This window comes from Manacus vitellinus, unplaced genomic scaffold, assembly GCF_001715985.3.
Source record: "Manacus vitellinus isolate BGI_N305 unplaced genomic scaffold, ASM171598v3 scaffold_5_pilon, whole genome shotgun sequence".
Taxonomy (NCBI): domain Eukaryota; kingdom Metazoa; phylum Chordata; class Aves; order Passeriformes; family Pipridae; genus Manacus; species Manacus vitellinus.
Genome location: NW_021940682.1, coordinates 17,789,208 through 17,813,940, shown reverse-complemented (window position 1 = coordinate 17,813,940; position 24,733 = coordinate 17,789,208). Strand labels below are relative to the sequence as shown.

At 44.7% G+C, this 24,733-nt stretch overlaps 1 protein-coding gene across 2 annotated transcripts in view; it reads right to left on the bottom strand.

Annotated features, from left to right (window-relative positions):
- Positions 1-467: 467 nt before the first annotated feature.
- MEI1 (meiotic double-stranded break formation protein 1) overlaps positions 468-24,733 on the bottom strand; it is a 36,947-nt gene continuing 12,681 nt past the window's right edge. For both annotated transcript variants that reach the window (XM_018080831.2, XM_029963628.1), the window contains 20 exons: positions 24,446-24,560; positions 22,796-22,914; positions 21,630-21,771; positions 20,134-20,245; positions 19,435-19,495; positions 18,112-18,206; positions 17,229-17,403; positions 16,971-17,118; positions 16,130-16,402; positions 12,912-13,077; positions 10,723-10,827; positions 9,002-9,112; positions 8,245-8,426; positions 6,720-6,801; positions 6,052-6,257; positions 5,227-5,308; positions 3,157-3,263; positions 2,197-2,328; positions 1,759-1,868; positions 468-620 (listed from right to left, as the gene is read on the bottom strand). In XM_018080831.2, the coding sequence (XP_017936320.1) occupies positions 575-620; positions 1,759-1,868; positions 2,197-2,328; positions 3,157-3,263; positions 5,227-5,308; positions 6,052-6,257; positions 6,720-6,801; positions 8,245-8,426; positions 9,002-9,112; positions 10,723-10,827; positions 12,912-13,077; positions 16,130-16,402; positions 16,971-17,118; positions 17,229-17,403; positions 18,112-18,206; positions 19,435-19,495; positions 20,134-20,245; positions 21,630-21,771; positions 22,796-22,914; positions 24,446-24,560 (2,569 nt within the window). In that variant the 3' untranslated portion in view covers positions 468-574. The remainder of the gene's footprint in view (positions 621-1,758; positions 1,869-2,196; positions 2,329-3,156; positions 3,264-5,226; positions 5,309-6,051; positions 6,258-6,719; positions 6,802-8,244; positions 8,427-9,001; positions 9,113-10,722; positions 10,828-12,911; positions 13,078-16,129; positions 16,403-16,970; positions 17,119-17,228; positions 17,404-18,111; positions 18,207-19,434; positions 19,496-20,133; positions 20,246-21,629; positions 21,772-22,795; positions 22,915-24,445; positions 24,561-24,733) is intronic.

Sequence of the window (24,733 nt, the reverse complement as noted above, 5' to 3'; positions counted from 1 at the left end):
CGCTCTCGTTGTGGGAGGGTTTCTCCCGGCTCCGCGAGGGAAGGAACTCCGTTAATTAGAGCCTCGACGGGAACGGGACACTTAAAGGGTGTGGAGGCAACAGGACAGTGGGGGCTGGAGCTGTAGTCGAAGGAGTCACTCGTGAGCTGGAAGAAGTCTACTCAGCACCATGGCACACGAGGCATATCCTGCTTCCCCGGGGTCCTCGCTGAGCCCCCGCCGCCCCTGCCAGCCCAGAGCTAAGAGGCCATCTCGGAGAGCCATGAGCCAAGGCGGGTGAGCAGAGCACCTCTTCCATGGCATCCCTCTACGCCATCGTTTCCCCCGGCAGGTCTGTAGTTTGATAGCTGAAGGGCATCAACCAAGCCTCACCCTGCACAGAAAAGGAAACTGAGCCGTTTCAGCAACAGAACTTTATAAATGAGTTTCAGCAAACCTTTTTCTCAAAATGAGCAACGAATTATTTCCTTTGTCCATCTTCTCTCTCTACTACTCACTGGGAATAAATGGCAGGATGGGGTCTTTGCTCCATTCTTGCCTTTTTCCTCTGCTCTGCACACTGCATCTTCTCATTTCAGTTGCCAATGTGTGAGAGGGACACTGCCACACTTCCCAGACATCTGTCATTGGCATCATGAGTGGAAACCAAAGGAAAGGCATGGCTGAACTCCAGCATGCTATGGGAATTCCCACATTTGACATACCACTGACAGGAGGTTTTCATTACTAAACCAAGCCTCCCCAAGCCATGGAGCCCCACTCCCAACATATGCGAAAAACATCAGTGTAGGTAAACCTGAAGAAAAATTCTTTCTCAACAAAACTGATGTCAAAGCTTGAGTTTGACCAGAGGATTTTGTCTTCCCTGTTCATGACTATCTGGATGGTTTCCACCAGGACAACTTGCCCTCTCGGTGTCCCACAACAGAGAAGTAGTATCACATTGGGGGTAAGCACAAAGACAAGCTACTCCTCACGGAACAAATACCTCACCCACTGCACATCCTGCATATGGCTGATGATGGTGTTCCACAGTGAAGGAAGACCCCCTACCAACAGGAAATCAGTGCCCTGGCCACTTCCATCATGCTATATGTCTGAGGCAAGGCAATGCAGCACGATGAAAACAGGAAGGCAAAGAAAAGTTTGGGAAATAACCAAATATTGCACCAGGCCCCTTCTTTCTCCACAAGGAATCTGGGAGTGGCCCCGACTCCATCCCCAGAGAAAAGGAGGATTCAGTTCTCAGCAGGCAACTCTAAGGCCAAGTAGAATAAAATTTGCTAACTCCCCTCACTGGTTCCCAAATGCTCCCTGCACTTTGAAAGTGCCTGAGTCATCTTTGGGTTTTCACTACTTCATGGGCATACCAGCAGTAGCCAGCATGCAGACAGAGGTTAACTCATTGCTCATACTCCAGGAAAATCAATACAGAGATCATTACTGCTTTGAAGTCAGACTCCCCAACCTGCTCCCCTTTCATCAGACCACCTCTGCCTTACAGATGAATGCAAGCCCCGCACAGAGACCCATCATTCATCCCAAATGTCTCTGTATTTCCCAAACATCTTCTCAGATTAGGAGATGATGAAGTCTTTCATCCCAAAGTTAGTCAAGTGTAGCAACCACTCAGTTTTTCAATTTTGTTTGCCTTCAGCTGGAACAAGAGAAGGAACAGCAGCTTAAGTATCCCTTCCAACCTTTGTTACACCTACCACTCACATCACCTATCAAAGGCATTTGCCCAGCAAAGGATACACAATGTCCTGATGTTTTATACACGTGGTCCTCTGTCCCAGGAGACGATCCAGCAAGGTCTGAATGGTCCCTGACTGCACTGGCTCCACCTGGTAATGACTGCTCTGAATCTGAGCAGTCAGAAGAAAGAATGACCAACTGTTCCAGAAAACTGTTGGGTTTGTTCCTTCATACTCCCTCCCTCATCTCCACACAGAGCAATGAAATCTTCAGACTTTGATCTGGGGGGTAATCAAGGGGCCGCCCAATCTGATGACATAGTTTAGGCAGTGGCTGGCATCACTCCCTTTCTGATTCCACTGTACACCCCTCGGGGCAGGATTCCTCTTCATCTTACTATAGCCTCCTCAAAAGGAAGTTTATGGCTCCCCATCAAAGGCTAAAGCAAACACCCAGGGATTCTCTTCCAATTTTCCTTGGCAGTCACTGCTTTCTTACCTGACAAAGGAAGTGGTGAAGAGCACAAGATGTGGCCTCAGGCAGTTCTGCTAAGTTGGCTTCTGCTGCCTCCTGAAGAATCTGGCTAATTTCTTTTTGAGAAATAATATTGCTGCTCTGATATCTCACAAACTTGAACAAAGGAAAAAATAGAGGCATTAAATAGTGAAAGACCCGCAGACTGCAACAGTGACTCATCGCCTGCAAAGACCTCTTCTATGTGATGGGATGCTGCAACACCCTAACCACAGGCCTGATTTTTATACCACCTCTAATAGAACCAGTGCAAGTATCTGTGTTTACAGTGCTCTGATTTATAGCCATATTTATTTTGGTTTGGGTCGGGAAGTAACTAAAATAAATCAGGTAACCTTTTAAAACTGAAATAAAGCAGCAAATACTCACAGACCCATCTTGTATTTGGAGGGGGAAGGTTCGCATTAATAGCCCCCTCCTCTCATCCACTGCCAAGAGGGCTTTATCTGCAGTATTTCTGCTGGGTAGGACCACATTCCCCCTCTAGCCCACAGGCCCCACATACAGCAAGGTAGTATATTGTGCTAACTCCCTGCCCTGAAAAGTCATGTCTGTAAGGCTGAAGATGGGGAGACAAGCTGTGATGCCAAGCAGTCAGCTTGCTCCCTGACTGGTAACAGCAGTTGTATGTTCTCTGCAGGTTTCCTCTCTCCCCCCAGGGGTCCTAGATGTTATAAATAAATGCTACAAACACCAGAAGAACAGGAAGTACTCACTAACAGCAGTCAGTTTCTGCAGGGTGTGGAAGGGAAGTTCACTCGAAAGTATCATTATTAATATAGGTCACTAATATAGTGCCAGACAAAGCCACAGCAGTATGTGAGATTGGGTGTGTGTAGCAGGTTAAGTTCCAATAACTGATCCACATGCATTGTACCAACATACTGGGAAAAATGGAGAACAGCTTGCCCTTCTCCTGCTCACCAAAGTCATCAGCCTCAGAACTTCTGGCTGCAGAAAGGACTTCTGGCCCCCATTGAGTAGTGTGAAGAGCAGGAATCGGTGCCATGGCTGTGAAGCAACATGTAGAGCTGGGACAGAAGGAGAAGCCAATGAAAGACAGCTGTAAAACTGCCCAAGTGACAGGCTGAACCCAGCTAAGGAGAATCTTCAATACTGACCCCAAGTTTTCTCTTCTAGACCCCATGCTGTGAAACACTAAGGGGATAGTTTGCTGTGTTCTTACTTGCCTTTTAATCTGTCACTCTTAGGGCAAGTTTAGTCAAAAGGACAAAAGCTTAATAGCTTTTCAAAGCAGAAAATATATTTTGTCCATCTTTGTGCTGGTACAGGAAGAGAAACCTTCTCCTGGAGTGCATGTCATAAAATAGCAAGGGAATATCTTTATTTTGGGGTTTCAAAAATAATAACCTCTGGTTTTAATATGAGAACAACTCTCCTGACCTCAGTTTTTATTTAGCTGCAGAATACCCTTTGGGGAATGAAGAAAGCCCTACAACAGAAGCTGCACAAACTGAGCTTGGATCTGCATCAGACAGCATACTGTGGGGACCAGCCAGGCTGATGGCAGCAATGCAGTCAGTTTACTAAGGAACATACATGATAAACATGTATGAGGTAAGGCTCATAAGTCTGTGGTGGCATGAAGCCTCTCATTAAATGCTAAAATTAAAATTTTATTACCTTGTATTTACTGCAGGTTAGAAGTATGGGATAAACAACTACAACAGGTCAGCTGATATAACTTGTTATACCATGGCAACTCACGAGAGTGTTAGAAAGGCCTCTTTTCCACTGGCAGTCACATAACCTCCCTATTGCCACTACAAGAATCTTTTCTATAGGAAAACAACACTAAAAATAATGTAAAATATTTTTGGAGGTATTTTTTAGAAATAAGAAAGTACCAGCACTGAGCCTGCTCTGCACTTCTGGAAAAATCTCTGGACTGAGAGAGGGTTTTAAAAAGCCTCAGATGAATCAACTCCTAGAGGCAGAGTCCAGGAAACACTCTTTCCAGTGTTCTTGCATTTTTCAGCCAAACCCAGCTATGACCCTCATTCGGCTTGGAATAAGGAGACTCCTCTTATTGCTGTTGTGAACTTCAGCACCACAGCAGCCAAAGTGACAGGTTCAGCTGTTGCTGAAGCAGCACTCCATTAGCTTAATCCCAAATCAGCAGAACCTCCCCATAACATGCCACTTTTTTTTTTTTTTTAACCCAGCCTTTTGATAGCCTCCTGTCAGCTACTGGCTGTCATTCATCTGCAGTATTACATCTTCATCCAACCGCTTCATCTCTCCCACCAGTGTCCCTTTTGTCTGGTGTCCATTCACTCCATCCCCTTCTCTCTTAATGTTTAAATGACTGAAGTGAGCAGAGAACTTTCTAGTTTAAGAACAGAGCCAGCACCTGGACTTTGTGGCTTGAGGCTGACAACAAGAAGGGTCTATCCTTCCCCCTCAACTGTACAGTGGTGTCATATTATGTTATATTGCAAGCATGGTATTTATCAGGTCTGACATGGACTCTGGAAACCAAGGTTAGCACTCACCCCTGGAAATCTAGAATTTCTGTCTTCCATTCCCTAAGGCTGCCTAGTACCCTGTTCTCCCTTCCCTCGGGGCCAAACTGTGACCAACATTATCCTTGTAAGACACATCACGTTCAGATCCTCCCCCACTATATTTATGGTCTAAAGGTTTGATACAATTGGCCTGGAATTAAAAGCCTATTCCTATAATCCTTCCATTCCCAAACCTTTTACTCTTATGGGGGTGGAGAATGCCTTTTTACCTTCTGGAAAGCATCTCAGTGTCCAAAGCCAAAGTGAGGGCCCATGCTTCCAGGGGAGGCAGGCACTGTGATTTCACCCCACAAAGCACATGATTAACTTTAGGCATACAAATAATTTTTCATATTTGGCATAAACTCATTAAGCATCTGTTCCAGAGTGCTACTGGATAGAGATCAAAGAGCTCAAAATCACTGCAGGAGGGAAACCAGAAGAAAAAAGAGCAGGAAGACTTTACCAACATCTTGGTTCTTCACATACAGGTATTCCACTAAGGTTTCCAGGCAGGCAACCACAGCCTGAGAGAGAAGCAAGTCTTTCTGGAATACCAAAAAAAGAAAAAAAGAAGGAAAGAAAAAAAAAACCAAACCCAGTCAACAGCAATTGCAAGAGGAAAATTCATAAAGGGCAGGATCTGAAGATTATTCAGCACAGGAAACTAACACCTTTCATCTCCTTCACGGGATGCAACGTGCTCCAAATTATCTGTCACATCAAGGAGCCAGACAAAGGCATGACTACTTATTCTGAGACTAAAAAAATATTAAGTAACAGCCTCCAAAAAGTAAAGATAGGAGCCCAACATCGCTTAAGAGAGCTAAATGTAAACTGATGTATTACCCCAGGAGCACAGCATCACTTGAGCAAGTTAAATGTACGCTGATGCATTTACTACCCACAAAAGCACCTTGCTTTTGGTGGGTAGTGGAGAGACTGGGATTTGTTACACTTTTCCCATGTCTGTCCCTATGGACCTCTGCATCCCTGCAGAGCTGGAGATGGGAAAACAGAGACCATCATTAGTACACAGAATTTCAGCTACCCAGTTCAGCAGCAGGGAGCACCGCATAGCTTGATTTACCTTCTTTCTCACTGCACTACACTGCAGCAAGAGCATTTTCCCTCCTCCTCATCACATGTCTGTAAGGGGTGGAAAATGCAGGCAGAAGGAAAAAAAAACAGGCAGCCCCTTTGATTCTGCAATAGGGTGGTTTCTGCTCCGGTTAATGTTCCTGCTTGAAGCCCAACACTTGTGTTGTTCCAAAAGTCATATTTTATATACCTGCAACTGGACTTGCACCAAAAGGTTCTGCAGACTGACAACAAGTGAGAAGACCTGCTGTGTGGCAAGGGGGTGCAAGGCAGCATCCTGCAATGATGATGGCTGTGGTTGAGTAGCACCTTGGGCCGTGTTTTGGCCAGCGATCACCAGCAGAGAGGAGGAGAAGTTCTGGCGCAGAGCAGCTCTCAGGAACTGCATGATGCTCACTAGACAGGGAGACGCTTATTAGTGTGTGTCAGTGTTTTCCTCGGCCCTGCCCTGTGTGTTGGTGCCTGTGCAATAGCATGGAAGAGGCTGAGGAGAGAAAATTTGAGCTTAAGAGCCCACCAGAGTTGTTTGGCAGCTGCTAACAGCTGCAAACAGGAATGGCAACATGAGTTCCCATGTTCATCTCCTCCCTTGAGACACTATCACAGTTCCAGATGTCACTACCAACCTCCAAGGAAGATTTGTCCAAACACAGCAGAACTCCAGGCAGTTCCCTTTTGCTCTTTCTTACCACCAGTTACACACTTATGGATCAGTTATGCCAAATGGACCAAAGATTCCAGATTCCCTCCAGCATCTCCACCACCATCCCATTCCATAGTCACCAGTTCTCCCTTGTTGCTTGTAGCATGGTACTAGTGGCTGCTTCCAGCCAAATCCCTGTAACAGATGCAAAATACCTAAGAGCAGGACTGGCTTCTTATTCCTGAAGATGACTGCATTGAGGACTTCTGTTAGGTCTAGAGAGAGTGTTTGGTGAACCTAGAGGAGAATTAAATAGAAGAGAAAAAAGGGTGCTGGTTTGGACCAGGTAAAAATCTCCCTTACATATTTCCAGTCATTAGATGCTACCCCATGATGACCATTGAAAAACAAGGGAACAGCAACAGGATTTCAGGAGACTGACCCAGAAGGGAGAGTTACATCATCAGGCCCTCAAGTTTCACTCACCACCAGTTGCCAGTCCTGCACAGCTTCCAAACTGCAGTGTAACTTACTTGTCTGTCTCACTCTCATTACTCCCTGCAGGCCTTCTGGCATGTGGCTGTCAGACTGCTGAGCACATGAAGTATCAGCCAGTCAGCAAGACTGACAAGCCAGGCAGACAAAAGTCATCAGTGGCAAGAAGCTGTCCCTGCCTGCTGGAGCTGGGAAGCCTGCAGAGAGCCCAGGGATAGGAACTATGGCATGGGTGAAGGGAGGAGAGCAGGTTAGGGACATGGGAACTAGGGGAAACAGGAAAGGTCAGCTTGAGAGGACAGTCTGCAACATGCTGTTTCCCTCACAGAGCAGCCATTGAGCAGCAGTGCCATGAAGCCTCAGAGAGAGCCCCAGAAGGGTTCAAACTCTTCAGTAAGGCTGAGAGTTGGTATGGGAAGGCAGGCATAAGGGCTGCTGGGTTCACTCCTTCAATAGGAGAGCTAGGAGTAGCTGCTGCAATGTAGGGGCAGTGGTTACTCATCTGAGAACTGACAGGCCAAAGCCTTTGACAGCCTGCCATCCATGAGCCATGTTTATCCTCAGGCTTCTGCTAAAGCCAGTAGCAAGAGAGGCTTGGGTAGTTACTTCAAAAGGAAATATTTCCCCTTGTGTTGGCATTCGAAAGTGCTTCCCTCAAAGTTGTAATTCTATTATTAGCTGACAGCTCCAGCTTAGCTCTCTTGTCGGACTGCAAAGCATCAGATACAATGACAGCTGCCCACATTCATAAGAGCTTGCTAATATTGAACACTTACTTACCAATAGTAGGTTTGGATTGTGACTGTTTCACTATTGATCATTTTAGTATCAAAAAAGCAGTTTACAACATGGGACATGTGTCTTCCACCCCCAGTCTTTCCTTGAGAAAGGCCTTAAAGTACATTTTGCTCTGTCCCAAAGAAGAAAGTGATTTGGATCAGGAGGGCTGGGTATGCACTTTCACCCCCAGGATTTGTGCCCTTCTCTAACTCTTACATGATTCCTGTCTCAGCCTTCGGCAACATGCTAGCTTCCAGTCCTGCTGGAGAATAACTTGCAGCAGGAAATAACTTGTGGACAATAACAAAAGAGGAATCAAGGCAATCAGATTCCAGGCCAAAGCAAATGACTTTCCTGTGCTAATGAAGATATAATATATATATATATATTATATACGCACACACACACATATTTATTTTTAAGGTTTAGCCATGTGCTGACTCTGAACACTAGAGTGGTACTAACCTCAGTATTGTAGCGATGCTGATAAAGCAAAAGGGATGCAACCAACAGCCATCCAGAGCACAGCAAGGCATCTTCAGATGACAGGTAAGCAGATCCAGAGGGCGGGGACCGCAACCAGGTGCATTCCAAAACCTTCTGCAGGAGTTCTAGCAAGGACACATTGGAGAGCAGCACAGCCACTGCTGCATAGGAGAAACATAATAAGAGAAGGTGATGGCATAGGTTAAACCAGCTTGACAAGCAGAAGAGAAGTGCAGAGCACACCCATGCTGCAGTGAGGCAGCCCCAGCTGCCACAGCTCATCAGAGTAAGGCTGTCCAGCTATGCTGGTATTCATCTCCCACAGCACCAGCAACTGCTTGGCCAGCTAATAAAATGATCAGCCTTCAGCTAACACAGCAGGAAGGCCAGTTAGAGCTGTTCTCTATTTTTGTCTAATTTTTTGAACTATGACAATACCAGAATATTTCAAACTAGGCACCAATGCCCCACTGCTGTGTTCTTTGAACAAGAAAAATACAGTGCTTCTGTCTTTCAGCAGCCAATTCTTGAATCATCAGAAGGCAGCAAAACCAAACTAAAACCCTCAACCTAAAAAAATGCATCCCAAATACAAAATGGTCTTTGTTAATTATAATGTTGCATCTGGATGGAGAAACATCCACCTTACCTGCTGAGACAGTTAGAATACAGTCTCTGATGGCCAAGTTACAACCTCACTGAGATTAATTTAGCAGTCAATACAATCTTGCCTCACCTCTCTGTTGACTACAAGGTGTTGTCTGATGAAGGTTCCAGTACAGAAAATTCAAGGATGGCTGCAGGAGGCCAGTGTCCCTTGGCCTGCATTTCCCACAGAGATTACTGACTGGAAACAAAAGAACAGGAATAACAAGGACACCAGCTTAACAGAGCACCTTCGAGCAAGAAGAAGTCAGATACTGGGGGGAGAATTCAGATGAGAAGTGAAAATAAAACAGAGCATGGTACAGACAAAGCAACGGACGACTGCCCTACAGTGTTTGCTTTAGATTGGACCATGCAGTGGAAGATGATAACAGAGAGGGGGGAATAGAAAAAGGTATATTAAAGGGCATAAATCACATTAGGCAGGAATGAATCCAAGAGCAATGGACTTCAAGTTATCTGTTTCCAGTGTGAGCTTGATCCTAGTACTAGAACAAGCATAAACAGCCATGTGACTGTCTCTCATGGTGACCAGACTGGGGAATGGCATGGAGAACTGTGCTCCTCCACTCTCTCTAACTCTGCTTACGCTAGGAGTAAAGTGTCATGTTTGTTGTAAACACCAAACACTTAGGAACTTAGGAACAATGTTTAGTAAAAGTTAGGGAGAGAAATCCAGGACTACAGGTCTCAGCAAAACTGTCATAGGAGATCTTTTGAAGGGCATACAGTCTGAGTAAGCAATTCTCAAAAAACACACATCAACACACCTCTTCCATCTATGAGCTGGCTTCATATAGGCCTCATTAGAGGATAGCATCTTGCACACTCACCCCTGAAGTCAACATATCCTGGGGAGCCAAGGAGGGAATAAATGGGGTGGTTGGGGTAGGGAGAGAGTTGTGCTGCAAAATACAGAGCAGAAAGCAAGAGCAAAAGGAGCTTGTGACTACTGGCAGCATCTGAGCTCTGCTCTGAAATCACAGCAGCTAAAAATGGTTCTTCCACACCCCTCAGTTCCCCTGGCTAATGAACGTCTGAGAAACACTGCTTCCTTACAAGGCCAATGCAGGCAGCCTCAAGATATGAAACATTTAAAATCGAAGGGGATAGTCCTTCAAAGTCTGCTGGAGAGATCAGTTTGTCAGAGCAGGGAAGAGATAAAAGGATGGATCAGCTGAATTTCCTTCTAGTATCTTTTTTTCATAGGCTGCATGAACCTCCAATAGCCAAGTAAGAAATCACCAAGTAAGGATCACCAGACAAGGCAGCAGGTCACACTATGGTTAACAAATACAGCCTTCTGTGTCTTTGGGGTGGACTGGGCAAGCTCTGCAGTTGGTAGGGAACTATATACTCTGCATTCACACTTCAAGGAAAGCCTAGTTTCACTAAGCTGCTGTTTCCTGATAGCCGATTAACAGGACATGACTGTGACCTGAACCCCACAAGACTGTTATAGCAAGTGTGGACAGAGAAGGATGATTCAGGAAGCACATCAGCTATACTGTCATGAGCCAAATCAACAACAGTCACTGCCCCTGAAATCATGTCATGGTCAGGGGAATACTTTGGCCACCTTGTGAGATTTCAGACAACAAATGTATTGTAAAAGTAAGAAGTGAACCTGGGTTTTGTTGACTGAACTAGTAACCAGGGCTCTTTACAATGCCCTGGCTATGAAAGTAACTCAAAGCAGCCATAACCATAATGCAAGGTACATCTCACAAAGGACAAAGAGCCAGCTCCTAATCATCTTAAGGCAAGGAGAAGATGGGTGCATATACTCACCCTGGTGAAGTAGCTTGAAGTCTGTGCTGTCCAGCTCCCTCATGCCCTTGCTCCGCAGTTGCACCAGGAAAAGGAGGCTCAGCAAAACAGGCAGGTTACTGTTAGCTAAGAAGGGCACAGACAGCTTAGGTTTTCAGTTAACTCTGAACTATTGTGCCTTAAAATGTGCCAGGAATCGTTAATTTTCTGGCTCAGGACTGAGGATGGGTTAGGGGAGGAAGTATTGCCCTTTTACACACACACACACACACACAGAGCCCCAACTTCATTCTCATCTCTATGGTCCCCTCTGGATCAGGCCCCCTTTCTACCACTGTGGGTTGGCCTGAGTTACACCTGGATCCTGCCAACGTCATTCTAGGAACAACTAGAAAAGAAGGGGTAAAAGGACGCTAGGATCATATACACCCGTTGTGAACCATGTAGGGAACATGGTCATCACACTTTCAAACTGATACCACTAATATGCTAGAAGTCATTAGCCCCTGTCTATCTGACCACCACTGGCAGCCCATGCTTTGACAGCAGCCCAGCTGTGCAGCATTTGTTCTCCTTCATCTTATGAGACCAGAAAAATGCTGTCCATCCCATCCCACAGGGCAGAGCAGAGACAATAATAAGTGAGAGCTCCACAGGTCTGTATGTGAGAACGGGGCTGCTTAGACCACCAACTCCCCAGGGCAACTCCCTCCCTATTATTCACTCTTTCTCAGTGCTGTAAAGAGATAAAGATTTTATACTGTATGCAGCCATACCTACAGCAAACAACTATCATCTCCAGAAAACACTTTTACAAAAGCTTGGGAGTTTTCAGTTTTGAGGAGGAAACATTTATGGGTGTCTTTAATGTTCACATATTCTTGATGGAGTCCCACTGTTGGACCACTTTCTTGTCTAAGGGCAGGCTACTGTTTGAATAGGGATGCAGATCCCCTGGACTTAACTACCTCAGACCTCACAGAGAGCTGCCTGTGTGCTGCGAGACAAGGAAGTCTGTCTCCAGAGTACATCTGGTGTTTGACTTCCTGGATGGACCTGCCAGGAACTCAGTTAACAAGCTTAAAATGCAGTATGAAGAGAAGCTGGGGATATTAGTGGCAGCAAAAGGGCTCAAAGCCTGCAAAAGCTTCTCTAGCCCAGTGTCCTATCTCCATCGCCAGTAGTTTGGAGAATTAGGTCTGACTCCCACAATAGTAAATGGACAATCTCCCTCCCCGCAGCCCCTGGCATCCCTAGATCAGCAACAGAGGGACACCACAAGTCCAAATGTGCACAATTTCAAACACAATCAGATCTAGCAGATGCCAACATTGCTTTCTTTATCCGTAATCTTGTAGCCTTAAGCTTTCAACCCCTCCCTCTTCTCCAGTTTACTGACTTGGCCTGAGGTAAAGCAAAAACACTTCCCCTCTTATTGTCTCCATCCCAAATGCTGCACAGCAAAACACCTGAAACAGAGCAGGGCAGTTAAAAGTGTCGGCGGCCCCCTCAGGAACAAAAGAAAAGCTGTGCTGGGTCCCTAACTTAAGGGGTCAAGGACATCCTAGCACTGCTCCCTCCCTCAGTTCAAGCTCACAGGCTGCTTTGCACAGCACCTTTCATAGTGGGATAACAATTCCAACGCCACAGCCAGGGCTAGTAAGAAAACAGGGATTTCCCCCAGTCGCAGCCTTGCTCTCGTTGAGAGGTTTAACAGAATTATGAGATTTGGTGATACCACAGTCCCCGTTTGGGGATCAACATCATGAATGAGTCAAACAACCCCTGCTCCTGGTCTTTCTGTCCTGAGAACTGTGTACACTCAGGCACAACAAGCTGTTTTGCACAGTGAAGAGGCAAAAAAGAGAATGTCTTTCAGTCACCAGCTGAGCCCCTATTCAAGCCGGAAGATTTACCAGCACAGCTCTCCATTTGAACACTGATGGCAGTATATAAGAACCCTGCCTTGGTTTAACAATCACAGTTTGAAGCCAGAACAACATAAATTAGAAAAAAAGACTCTCACTTCAAAACTAATCTCTGAAAGAGGAAAGTAAATCAGTACAGTTCTGTTTGTAAATTTCCTCATGCAGATAAGTACTGAAGCTACATCAGCACTTCAAAACCACTTTATCCCAGACTGTGTCCCTTCAGCCACCTACTCTGCTAGTTGATCTTACAGCAAGACCAAGTCACAGAGGTGGGGTCACCTTGTAGGGTGGCTGAGCTGCTCTCTACCAACAGCTGCTGCAGAATCTGTAGGAATCGGCTCCGGAGGAGGTCACAGACAAGGACATCCTCATTTCTTTCCAGGAAGGTTCTTAGAGTCATCAACATCTTCCAAGCCACTTTCACAGAGCTTGAGCAGACCAGGTCCTGCGAGGAAATACACACATTACCTTTCTACCCTGATTAGGCAAAAGTCACTGCTATTTAATACCATTATGCTAATCCCATGCCTTGGGAAACAGCCTAATAAAGCACCATTCAGATTAAGTATGTCCTGATTAAATAGAAAACTGAATATGAGAAGGACTTATGTCTGTTAGGCACCTCTGAGTAATATCCCATTTAAAGAATGTATTTAGCTATGTAATTATAGGGGTAATATGCATTTAAGGTGAAGGTTTTAGACAGTGAGATCCTAAACAAGAGAACAGAGCCTCTAGCACTTCTGCTCATCTAGTTGTTTTGAAAAATCAGGTTGCATATTAAAGATGCTTATTTAAAATCAAGTTTACGAGTCAGTCCATAGTTACTAACTTTCAGAAGGCTGTCAGCTTTGTATGTGCAGTAGTAACATAACAGCTAACTGCATGAAACCTACATAAACCAGGCAAGCAATCACTCAATCACAGGAAAGGGAAGAGTCACGTACACAGCACTTATCCCACAAGCCTGCTTTTTGACTACAGAGCTCTGTCTGCAGTTTCTGAACCGAATCTCAGAGCCAGTAGCCTTAATTTGGGCATACTCTTGATGTTAAGGTATTTAACATTAAATTCACTTGCATAGCATGTACAGAGGCAGTTCCATAAATATCAGGCAGAAAATGCCTGGTAGCGCTGACATAATATGACCCTCTCAACACGTACTATGTCAGCACCACCTTTCCTCTCTTCCTGCAGTAGTCCTGGCTACTGCACTGCAAATGGTACAGCTGAAGAGGTAAACAGGAAACTGGTCTCAGCAACTGAGCCTGCAGCCTGACTGGACAGTCTGCTGCCTTTTCCAGCTGCCTTCCCCTATCACACAGTAGTAATGCAGTAGACTGGGATGACACAGTCAAAATGGCTGTGGGACTCCATACACAAGGAAAGCAGTTAAAGTAAGAACAGGCTGCCTGTGACAGAAAAATCTCTCTAGTTCTGAGCCTAAATCCTGCCTGTATCAGAGACCTTTAGGGGTAAAGGGCAGGGAGCTGACTGCACAATCGGCTCTGCTGACATAGATCTGCTTCATCTGACATTCAGGAATCCAATGTCTCTATTCTCTGAGAGAGTACCTCAGACCTGGAGCACAGAGAAGACAAGTGGGACAGTGTGTCATCACAATCATATTCACCCCCAGATAAACACACTGAGCACAGAATGGCATGAACCAAGGGCCACAGCCTTCCTGGTCCTGGTAAATGCACCATTGTGTTAACATCTTCCTTCCTACTCAGGAGCTCAAGGTCTCAGATGATGTCACTAACCATCAATTACATCTAATCCAGACAATTATTAAAAGTAGATAAGCAAATAAATCATCCTTGGAATGATATACATTTTTGTTTCACGGTACCATGCAGAGGCCTTTTCACTTCACTTGTGCATTCTGAGGCTTAAGTTATTCACCTTGTAAGTTTTCCTTACATCTGACAGTATATTTATCCCAGTATATTGCTCTGTATTATTAGTCCATCTAAATTCAGATTGAATATGAGCTTCCACAACTGAAAGGTGAGTTGTCAAAGCCTGTGATTTATTACAATTCGCTTTAAAGACTGGGATAGAGCCAAATGAATGTATTTCTGCAAAAGCACATGGCAAGACAGAAAGGGAAAGCAGGAATGTTGTACCATTAAGGGAAGGAGACACTGTTTATGTTTTGCTTATTGACAGACCTGTGATGTATACATATGCTTCAGTTTATGGAGTGATCAGCTCCAGAACTACTGCCAAATATAACAGTGTGGGCAAGTCTCATGGGACACTTCTTAATTTGTACTGATATGAAAACTCACTGATCACTTTTACTAATGCTCTGCAACTGAATCAAATGCCTGGATGTTGCTACCTACTCTGCAATATCACTCTGTGAAAGAACTGCCCTACAGGAGAGCCCTCCTGTCAGCCATTTCAGTAACTCCAGATATTAAAATTTACTTCATAGCCTCTTAGATCAGAACAAATACATGCCAGTCTGTAATGCCCAATGGATGCCCACTCAGAATCAAACCTTGCTTCCTCTCGCTTCTTCACCATTTGTTGATATGGGTTTGTCTTCTCAATGATATTTAGTTTTAATTTCTCTAACAGACTGGAGAAGAAACATCACAACTCTTAGCTTTTGCCCTTACAGGCAAATCTCATGTTCTTGTGTGGAAAAGAATGTTTTCCACATGTTCATATGTGACTGGTTGAACAGTTGTGGGACAAGTGGCCACTGATGGGGAGGGGTGACAGGGCAGGTGAGAGTGGTGGCAGTGAGAGACAGCCTCTAAGCAGCCATCAGGACATGGATTCTGTTACGATTACATACATTAACAGAGCTCATTACACCAGCTAAAGGCAAACACTAGTCTGTTACTTTAAGGCCCCTTTCTCTCCTGCATTGATTAATTTTCCCTGTCTCAAGATTTTTATTTTTTAAGAGTAACAAAACATGTCATTTTTGCAGTCCTGAAAACTCAAGAGTACTACAAAAATCTCTGACAAGACTCTCCGGTAAAAACAAAACAAAATTAAACCCCCAAACAAGCAGAAAGGTGTGCTTTCAAGACCTTCTCTCTGCACACTGCTTTTTCAAAGTTCTTGTTCCTCATACCCTTCTCATCTATCAATAACAAAGCATTGCTCCCAAATTAGCAAAACAGCTTCTTGAAAGGCTGGCACAGAAGAATCTGGAGCACCCAGCTGTGTATCTGGATAGAGAATGGAACAGGGTTTATCATGGCATACCTCAGCAGGACCCTTCAGATCCCTCCCAGCCAACTCTTAGAAGATCCCTTCCTATCACAGTGGATGGATGACATAGAACAAGATAACACACGTGCAGTCCCATTTTCCTTATCAGGCTTCCTTGGCAAGCAGAAGTCAATGTATACACACATGGCCCCTTCTATCAACATCTTTGGCTTCATAACATCACTGAGGGCTTTAAGAATCAAAACCCCCATAAAACACGGCCAGGATAGCAGCCTATCCTTGTGAAAGTCACATACCAGTAAAATAAGCAAAATGCTGGAATTGCTCTTCAGAATGGGAAGTAATGGGCTAGCACTGTTCAGCTGATCAGATGTGTCAAAATCAGGTTCTTCAGCCTCAGTTTGCTTGCAGTCTCCCCAGGAAAACCAGAGTTGGAGGACTTGGTGTCCAAATCTCCCCATAAGTTCAGGGTAGTGCAGGAAGAATTTCAGCAGGAGAGGACAATGGACATAGACCAAGCTCAGATCCGGAAGATTATCCAGGATCCTTCTTATGGTACACAATGACCTCTGGTAAGTGTGTGAGAGGGAAAGGAGGAGAGGGAGAGAGAACAAAATAATCACTAGATACTGAATATCAAACAGTTGAAATGATGAGAATTTACTGCGAGAAACAGTCACACGGCCTTTTAAGTAGACAATCAAATATATCAGTTAAACATCATTTTGTGAAGCCCATTTGCATCACAAAGGCTAAGAAACTTGTAGGCTTTATACAGAGCTCAAAGCTGTGCAGCAGCAAAGAGTCATATGGGAACACTAGAAAGCCTGCTGCAGAGGCTGGAGATGTGTTCAGGAGATCGAAGCTATGAAATTTATTATATTCTGTCTGTGAATTCACAGCCTATCCAACGCATTTACACTTCCCACACATACGCAAGTTTATTCCATCAAATCTATATTCCCCTGTGGGTTTTCATGGTTAACTTTCCAGAGTGCAGATGCACTGCACGCTCTTCACTCATTCACCACTCATCACCTATTGCAAAATACTTTCTGCAAGAGGGTTGATGGGAGTGGGGAGAAACCTTAGTTTCAAAAAACGGTTCCAAGAGGTAGGAATGAAATCTTCTTTTACCAAGTCCAGGGCTTTGCCTTTATCCTGACAGACAGCAAGAAGGTAAAGTGCAGCTCTGAGTATGTGTGGAGGAGGACAGTCTCCACGGTCCTGTGCTGAGAGGAGGAAATTTCTTATGGCTAGAAATAATTCTGCATCTGGAACAAACCTGCATTCAAGGAGATTGGAGTGGAAACAACAACATCAGATATGCTTTGCCCACCAATACACGGTATGTAATGGCCACAAAACCACTTGCCTTGTATACTCTTGGCTCACCTGTCCCCAAGGGTGTAGGCAAAGTATAAGAGTAGTATGAAGCAGTGTTGGTGGCTGCAAAGAGATTGATCCAAAGAGAAAGGCTCAGGAGTTTCAGACAGGAGGAGAAGGCTTTCAGCAATGGTGTAGTTTAACTGAGGCAGACCCTTCTGCAGGAGCGCAGACATTTCTTGCTCTAGAAATCAAACCAGTATGAGCAGGCAGGCAGTGATGAGGAATGTCTATGACAAAGAAGAGTGGAACAACCTACTACTCCACAGTCTGCATACAGTAAGCACACCTCTATGATTTGGCATCGATAGTGGCGTGAGACCTGATTTAATGGAGGAAATGGAAAATTTAAGGATGAAAAGACACTTCTGTTTGAGGGTCCCAGTTCTTTGCTGATGCTGCCTGTATGGTGACCAACCACTGCCAGTGGGAAAAGTTGCTTTTGTGATGTGGAAACTTTCATCTCATTCATTTTGGACTTAACTATTGTGGAAAGTTGCAGTGTAGACAGGAAAGCTTTACAGAGTATACCAGAGGGGAAAAAATTACCTTAATCTGCAGATATGGGTGACTGTGTGGCAAGTAATTTCGTTTCAATTAAGCCATGCACAGCTGTGCTAATAAATGTCACCATGTAAACAAAATCATAGGCAGATGAAACGCATTCTTTCAGGCAGGGTTCCAAACTCTTCAAAAGGCATTCTGACTGTTACCTCCTTGCTGCACCAGCTTAAAAACAAGCTAGGGAAAAATTTCTCTAAATTGAGCTATGTGTGTTCTGCCTTCCCTCTTCCCTTGTCCTTTTCTAAATTTTTTTTGCACCTATTGCCTAAACAGAAGGTGGCAGGGCCTTAAACTACATAAAGCAATTTTACTCTTTCCCCAAACTTGCCCTCCTGAGATGTTCTCCTTTTCTCTGTGGCAGAGTAAAGGTTCAGGCACAAGTTGCAGAGGAAGCTGGAACAGGTCTGATTCAGGACAGGATTACTGTGAAGAAGAGCAGAAAGATACAGAGAAGGAGGCTAGAAACATCCTCTTCCTACTTCTAATATCACACACTGTCTGCCAGACCTCATTTTACTGAATTATCACACACAAGCACCTGCCCCATCACAAGAAGACTCAAGGAGGCAGCCTAGGCTTCCAGGAAAATGATGAGTTCCCAAAGGACAGTCAGGTCACCAACGTGGCAGGTGCGTGCAGTGACATCAGTGAAGGAGTTCACGGATCTTAGGCCAATATGAATGCAGCAGGGTACTCTCACAATCACCCTGCCTGGTATACATGGGGAGTCCTGTAAGGGCAGGACCCCTAACACTGCAGAGAATGGGAGGTGTTTCAGGGCAGCTCCCAATACATGATTCCACTGGCAAATACCAGTTAGATTTTGTAGCAATGGTGTTTCCAGGGAAGAACACTGAAGAATGATAAAATATTAACTAAAAGGGTGAGAACAGCTCTACTTCCAGGTGTTTCTCTCTCTCCAAAGATTTCCTTGTAGAACACGACATAACCAAACAACACCCGTAACACACCATCCTTGGCACCCCCCACTACTGTATTCAGAGGCCTAGATCACTTCCACCACACAGGCACAAATGTCCCCACTCTAAGTTCCACAGTAGTAACCTGGCCTAGGAGTGCTGTGTGTTTTCTTTACTTTTTAGTGAGATACAGTCACAGGAAAGAGGAGGTAAAACATCTCTGCAGACCTACAGAGCGTCTCCCCAAGTACTCCTCAACTTAGAAATCATAGCCTCCACTACAGGAGATGCTTTGCAATGCCTGCTGTTGAAGTCTTCCTCCTCCCTCCCATTTCTTATACATTATCATACCATGAGGAACACACCAATAGTGGTAGTATGTGCCTAGGAAGCCAGAGCTCAGATGGAACTGGTGCTACTGATACTTCTTTTCAAAACACCCACTGATCTGACTACTCCAAAGTCAGGTTGCTTTATCTCTGTCTGTGCAACTCACGACGGAGCACAGAATTCTCACAGCGCCATGTAAATCCATCCGCCCCCTACCCAACTGCTTCTCCCTTCTCCCACATCCAGCTTTTCCACTGGCAGTTACCATTTACATTTTGCAGTAAGATACAACCACTCTTGAGTCTTTCAGCCTCCTGTCTTGCCTATTCAGGTGCATTAGATAAGGCATGATCTGCTTTCCCATCTGGAAATTTTGGACTCCCTCACAATACACACAATACCTTTGTACAGAGCAAAATCTGGCCTTCAGCTCCAGTGTCAGTCGGATGAAGGAGGAGGATGCTAGACAGAAAGCAAGACAGAAATGTCAAAGGAGCACAGAACATGTAGGATAAGGGAAAAGAGTAGGCAGGTCCCATAACCAACCCCACACAAGCCTGGTAAACAGGGCAGGCCATCTCAATAAGAATATGTATGTTAGGCTTTCTCTCAGAAAGCAAACTACTCCGAGGTTGGGCTGGAGGGAAATATCTGAGATTCATTTGTTTTCTCAGGAGAAGTGAAGATTTGCCAACTTCACATGTTTAGAACAGAGGAATTGTCTACATCAGCTCTCTGATGTGTGAAGAATAAGGAATACACAGAGTAAATAGGATTTCTACATAGTAAAATTCTACCAACAATTCCAACATAATCCCTGTCTAAAGGAACAGCGAATTCTGAATATTCCAGAGGGAAGGGTAAAGCTGACACAACACACTTATCCAAAATAAAACCTGTCCCATCATCATTGCTAGACCAAATAACATTTTCATCCTGCTGAACATGACTGTGCACTCTATTCTTACTCATATAAACATGTAATATAATCCTCCACATAAAATCTTGTTAAGATCGTTGCCCCAGTAATATGCAGTAGCAGCAAGTTCCATCAGTTAAGTTGAGAGCACAGAGAACATGATCCCACACTACCCTCATACCCAGCTTTTTGGAGAACTTATTCCGCATGTTTGGCACCACTGTAAAGAGGATATTAAGTGTTGAGATGAAAACCTCCACCACCGACAGACTGACAGCCCTTTGCAGGTAGCTCTGTGGAGAGATGAAAAGATTGGGTGCATAAACAGTGAAAGCAGCAGCTTCCTTCTGGCCTCCTGCCTGCCCAGAAAGTTAGATTTCTAAATCCAAACAAATGGAGTAACAGTTCTTTTACCAAAATGTCTGGCAGCAAGTACACAGGCTCATAGAGCACTTCGAATGCAACTGACACTCCCCTCTGCCAATGATATGAGCTGCACTAACACTGCAAGACATTACACCAGACAAGAAACTTCTTCCAGATTCCAGCTGGCAACCAGTTAGGCCTTAATCCACAGTGACTAACATTACTGCCCACATTGCCCTGGAAGTAACTGCTCTTACGGGTCAGATGGCTAATTCTCCAGCATGGCATACAACACAGGACATATATTCAAGTTCAGCTGACTTCAGTAACACTTAACACTTGTGCTTCAGTGTTTCATTGAGCAGTGGCAAACATAGGCATTTCAGCTTTCTACAAAGGTCACTCCTACACTGTTTAGAACAGAATGACTCAACTCACTCTTGTAGCAGGTCACTGGACAATTTTCTCACAGTCCATTAATTTTTATGCAAGTTTAACGAGCAAGAAACAGCTTACTGGCTCCAGCTTTGCCAAACTGGACATGCACCGCACCCTCACATCGGGGAGGAGAACAGCAATGCCACTGCATTTGTCTTGTTTGGTTAAGAAAACACCAATCAAAACATTCCCAACAACTGCAAGGATCCATACACCTGAATCTGTAGCAAAGCACAAGCAAAATTTACTAAACATTAGGAACCCCAACCATAGTTCCACTGTTTTGACAATTCTGCTTGAAGTGTCTTAGGGACAGGCCTGTATGGAGCACTAAAGCACACGACTCTCCACTGCTATTTTCTAAATCATGTTCCTGGCCTTAGTGAAGCACAGTGCTTAGTACTGCCCTTGCTGTGCAGACTGGGCAGCCTCATCAGTACCTTCCAGAAAGAAGCATGAAAATGAAATTGCAGATGCAAAACACAGTTGCTCTCTGGGACACAGGCAAGTTTTGGAAAAGTGGCAGAATGGGAAACAACAGTTCAGGCACTCTTCATTTTCTGCAACATCCAGAGCTGCCATGGATCAGATAGCATGGTAGGTAGGTAATGGGGATTGCACAGCCTGAAGAAAGACAGTGCCATCTACATGGAAGCTTCATGAAATTTTCCACCCTCTGAGACCAAACATTTCCTTTTTGCATGAACTCTATATTTCCACATTTGGCTCTAGAGAGGTGGTAAATGCCACAGCTGTTCTTGGTTTACTCTACATTTTCTCTTCCCAAAAAACCATTTGCCCAACCCATTCTTGGGGCTTGAAAGCACCTTTCCAGGTACACAAGGAACACACTGAGTTCAAAAGAAACCCTACCATGACCATGGGGATGCAGAGACTGTCACAAATCCTCAACAGGAACTCAGAGAATTTGCTCAGCGTGTCCTTGCTCTCAGAGTTGGGGGCAGTGAAAGCGTTCTCCTGGGCCATGAAGTCACCCTGGAATTCCACTGCTAATCTACAAACACAAAGTGGACAACAGAGGAGAGAGGAATTTTCCTCACTCTGCAAAGGAAGTCAGGAGATACTAAATTTCCATCACAACTTTCACCATCAAGGACTCACAAACACTCAATAGGTTGGAAACACAGGAATCTGGCAATCACATAGAGTTGCCTCTTGAGTGAAGCTATTAAAAGTCATCAAGGTTGCACAACAGTACAAGCTGGGAAAGGAAGACAGTTTCTGTGAAGAAAGCATCTGCTGTGGGAAGCCCTAGTGTGGCAAGACTGGTTTTCAGCCAGGTGCACAATACAGCAAACCTTGTGAAAATCAGCCAAGGGACCATTCAGCTGATCTAAAATCCATGACAGAATCCAAGTGCCCTCGAAAACCACCACAAAACTCTGGGTCAGTGCAGAAAGGCATACCTGCTTCTGACTGAATTATCTCAGCCAAGCCAAACACAAGTGATGCAAGGCAAAAATGAAGTTGGCTGGACCACAACAACTGATCCTGATTCATACACAAACTCATCTACCGCTGTCTGCTGTGCAGCCAAGGGTGACAAATAACTCTCATCCAGCAAAACAGGAAAAGTTGGTGCCTACAGACCCATTTGTGGTAACAGGTCACAGCCACAAGCAAATCCAAGGCCAGCATCTGTTAAATGGTTAATCCCTTCTGGCAGCGAGACCACATACTCCAGGGTACAGGAATCTGTTTTCATACATACCTTCCAACAGTTCTTACACTGTCAGTAGTTTTGGCTAATTTTCAAGCAGTCCCTCAGAGCCCAAAGACATGAAATAAACTGATAGGTCCCAGGCAAATTTCATGGGAGACACATCCATGGCTCACAAAATTATCACTATTACTACTTCTCCCTCACTCTGCTGTTTCACTGACAATTGCCATGCATTTAATGCATCTGTGATACTTCCTTGGTGGGGCTGGGTGGAGGAACTCAGTTGCAAGGGCAAAAGAATGGACAGATGTGGACACACACCAGTCACCTGCCCACCTTCCTGACTTGTCCTCACCTGCAAGCATTTCTGAAACTTTCCAGGGTGTTGAGCAAGAACTGACACTGCCTCTGAGGGACTCTGCCGAGATTTCTGTTTGCTGGTTGACTCTGAGACACCGAGAATAGAAGATCACCCTGTTAAAGGAAAAAAAGTCTTTAAAATCTTATGTTCACTTTCAGAAAAAATAGCTTTCTTCTCTGACAGGAGCAGCAGGAGGAACAACAGATTTCACTTCACTCACTTCTTTCACACAACTGTTTTTTCACTATTGTGCTTTGCCCAGGGAGGGCAGAGTTGGAGAGCTTGTGTGCTCTTCCTACGGAAGACAGTTACAGAGTTACTATTTCTGTACAGCCCTGTCTTTACAGCCTGTATTGCCATGATTTGATTTCATCTGAGTTTTAAACATCTCACCTAATGGACCTTAAAGCCCTTATGGGAAAACTTAGTATTTTTTTAAATTTTCTTTCTTCCAATTACTCTTCAGACAACACTGAACGGTTCTCCTTGCTTAGCCCTGAAATCTTAGAAGTTCCCTACTTTGGCTCAGATTTTTAAGCAACGATTCACGTACTAGCTCTTGTTCCCACAGCATCCTACCAAGTTCAGCCAGAAGCCAACTGAAGCATCAGAGTTAATAATTTCTCCAAAGTGGGAACAACTTGGTACTCAAAATCTGCTTTTAAGCCTTAACTTGTTGTGGTGGTCTTCTCCAAATACTACCAGAGGAGGGCACAGCTACACACTGATGCCTGGCAGTTCAGAACTCCTTTTCCATTTCATGCTGAGATACCTTAGCAGAGGTACAATCATTGACCCTTTTCTCCCTTTAAAGACAGTCTGGATATCCTCACTATCTGCCTAATTTCCTTCCTGTGAAGCTTCTAATTCTGAAAGGGACATCAAGCTCTGCATGTGTGCAAACAAAATGACCACATCTGCCTATGGGGCAGAAAGCAGTTCTGCCTTCTCCGGGCAGACAAGGCAAATATCTGGTACCACAGAACTTAGGTTTAAAGATAGTTCATCAAGAATTTGGAGCTCTGGTACTCCAACAATTTGTTCTTGTCACTACAGATGTGATCTAAACCTACACAGCTCTAAGCCTATCGCAAGAAGGCTCAGCCCTTGTCTTTCACTAGCCATCTGTAACTGGGGCTCTCCTCAGAAATGCAGAGGTCCCAGTACCACATCACACTAACTACAAATTCCAGGAACAGGAAAGAATTTACAGTTCAAACAATAGCTAACACCTCCCTTGCTGAGGGATCACAGTGCATATATGATGACACTCTTGATCTGAATGCAAAACAAGAGATGTTCATTGACAAAAAAATACATTGACCAATGCAGCCTACAAGGCAGAGTCCTGAAGAAGGGGAAGTTCCAATGACTTTGGAGTACTGGACACATAAGGAGAACAGCATACTCAAGCACTGCCCCACAAATCTTCATTGATTTAGAGGTAACATTTACCAGCATCTATCTTCATCTACTTCAAAGACAAAGTTTGGTACCATTTTGAGGCAAGAGGATCAAAAGAAGTATCAGAGAACCAAAGAGGTAAGAGGATAGAACACATACATAACATCCACATAGCGTGCTAGGAGGATCAACCCTGTCCTGCTTGGTCCTACCAACAAGCAACGGCAACTTTTAACTTACTGCATGCCTCTTGCTGCTCTGTGGTGGGGAAAGGTCAGCACATCGCTTCAGTGCTGCCTCCAGCAACTTCTGCAGCTCTTCATATGGGATTGGAGGGGAGCTCAGATGGTCCTTCCTGAACAAGCCAAGAGAAAGACAGTATGCACAGCCCCTGCTGGGGACTTCCCTGCTGGGAAGGCAACACCATCAGAAATAATTGCTCTTCTAATGTCAGTATGCCATTGCCACACCTCTCCAGCACAGCACAGTAAGGTCACAATATCTGAACTGTGCCTTCATCCACATGTG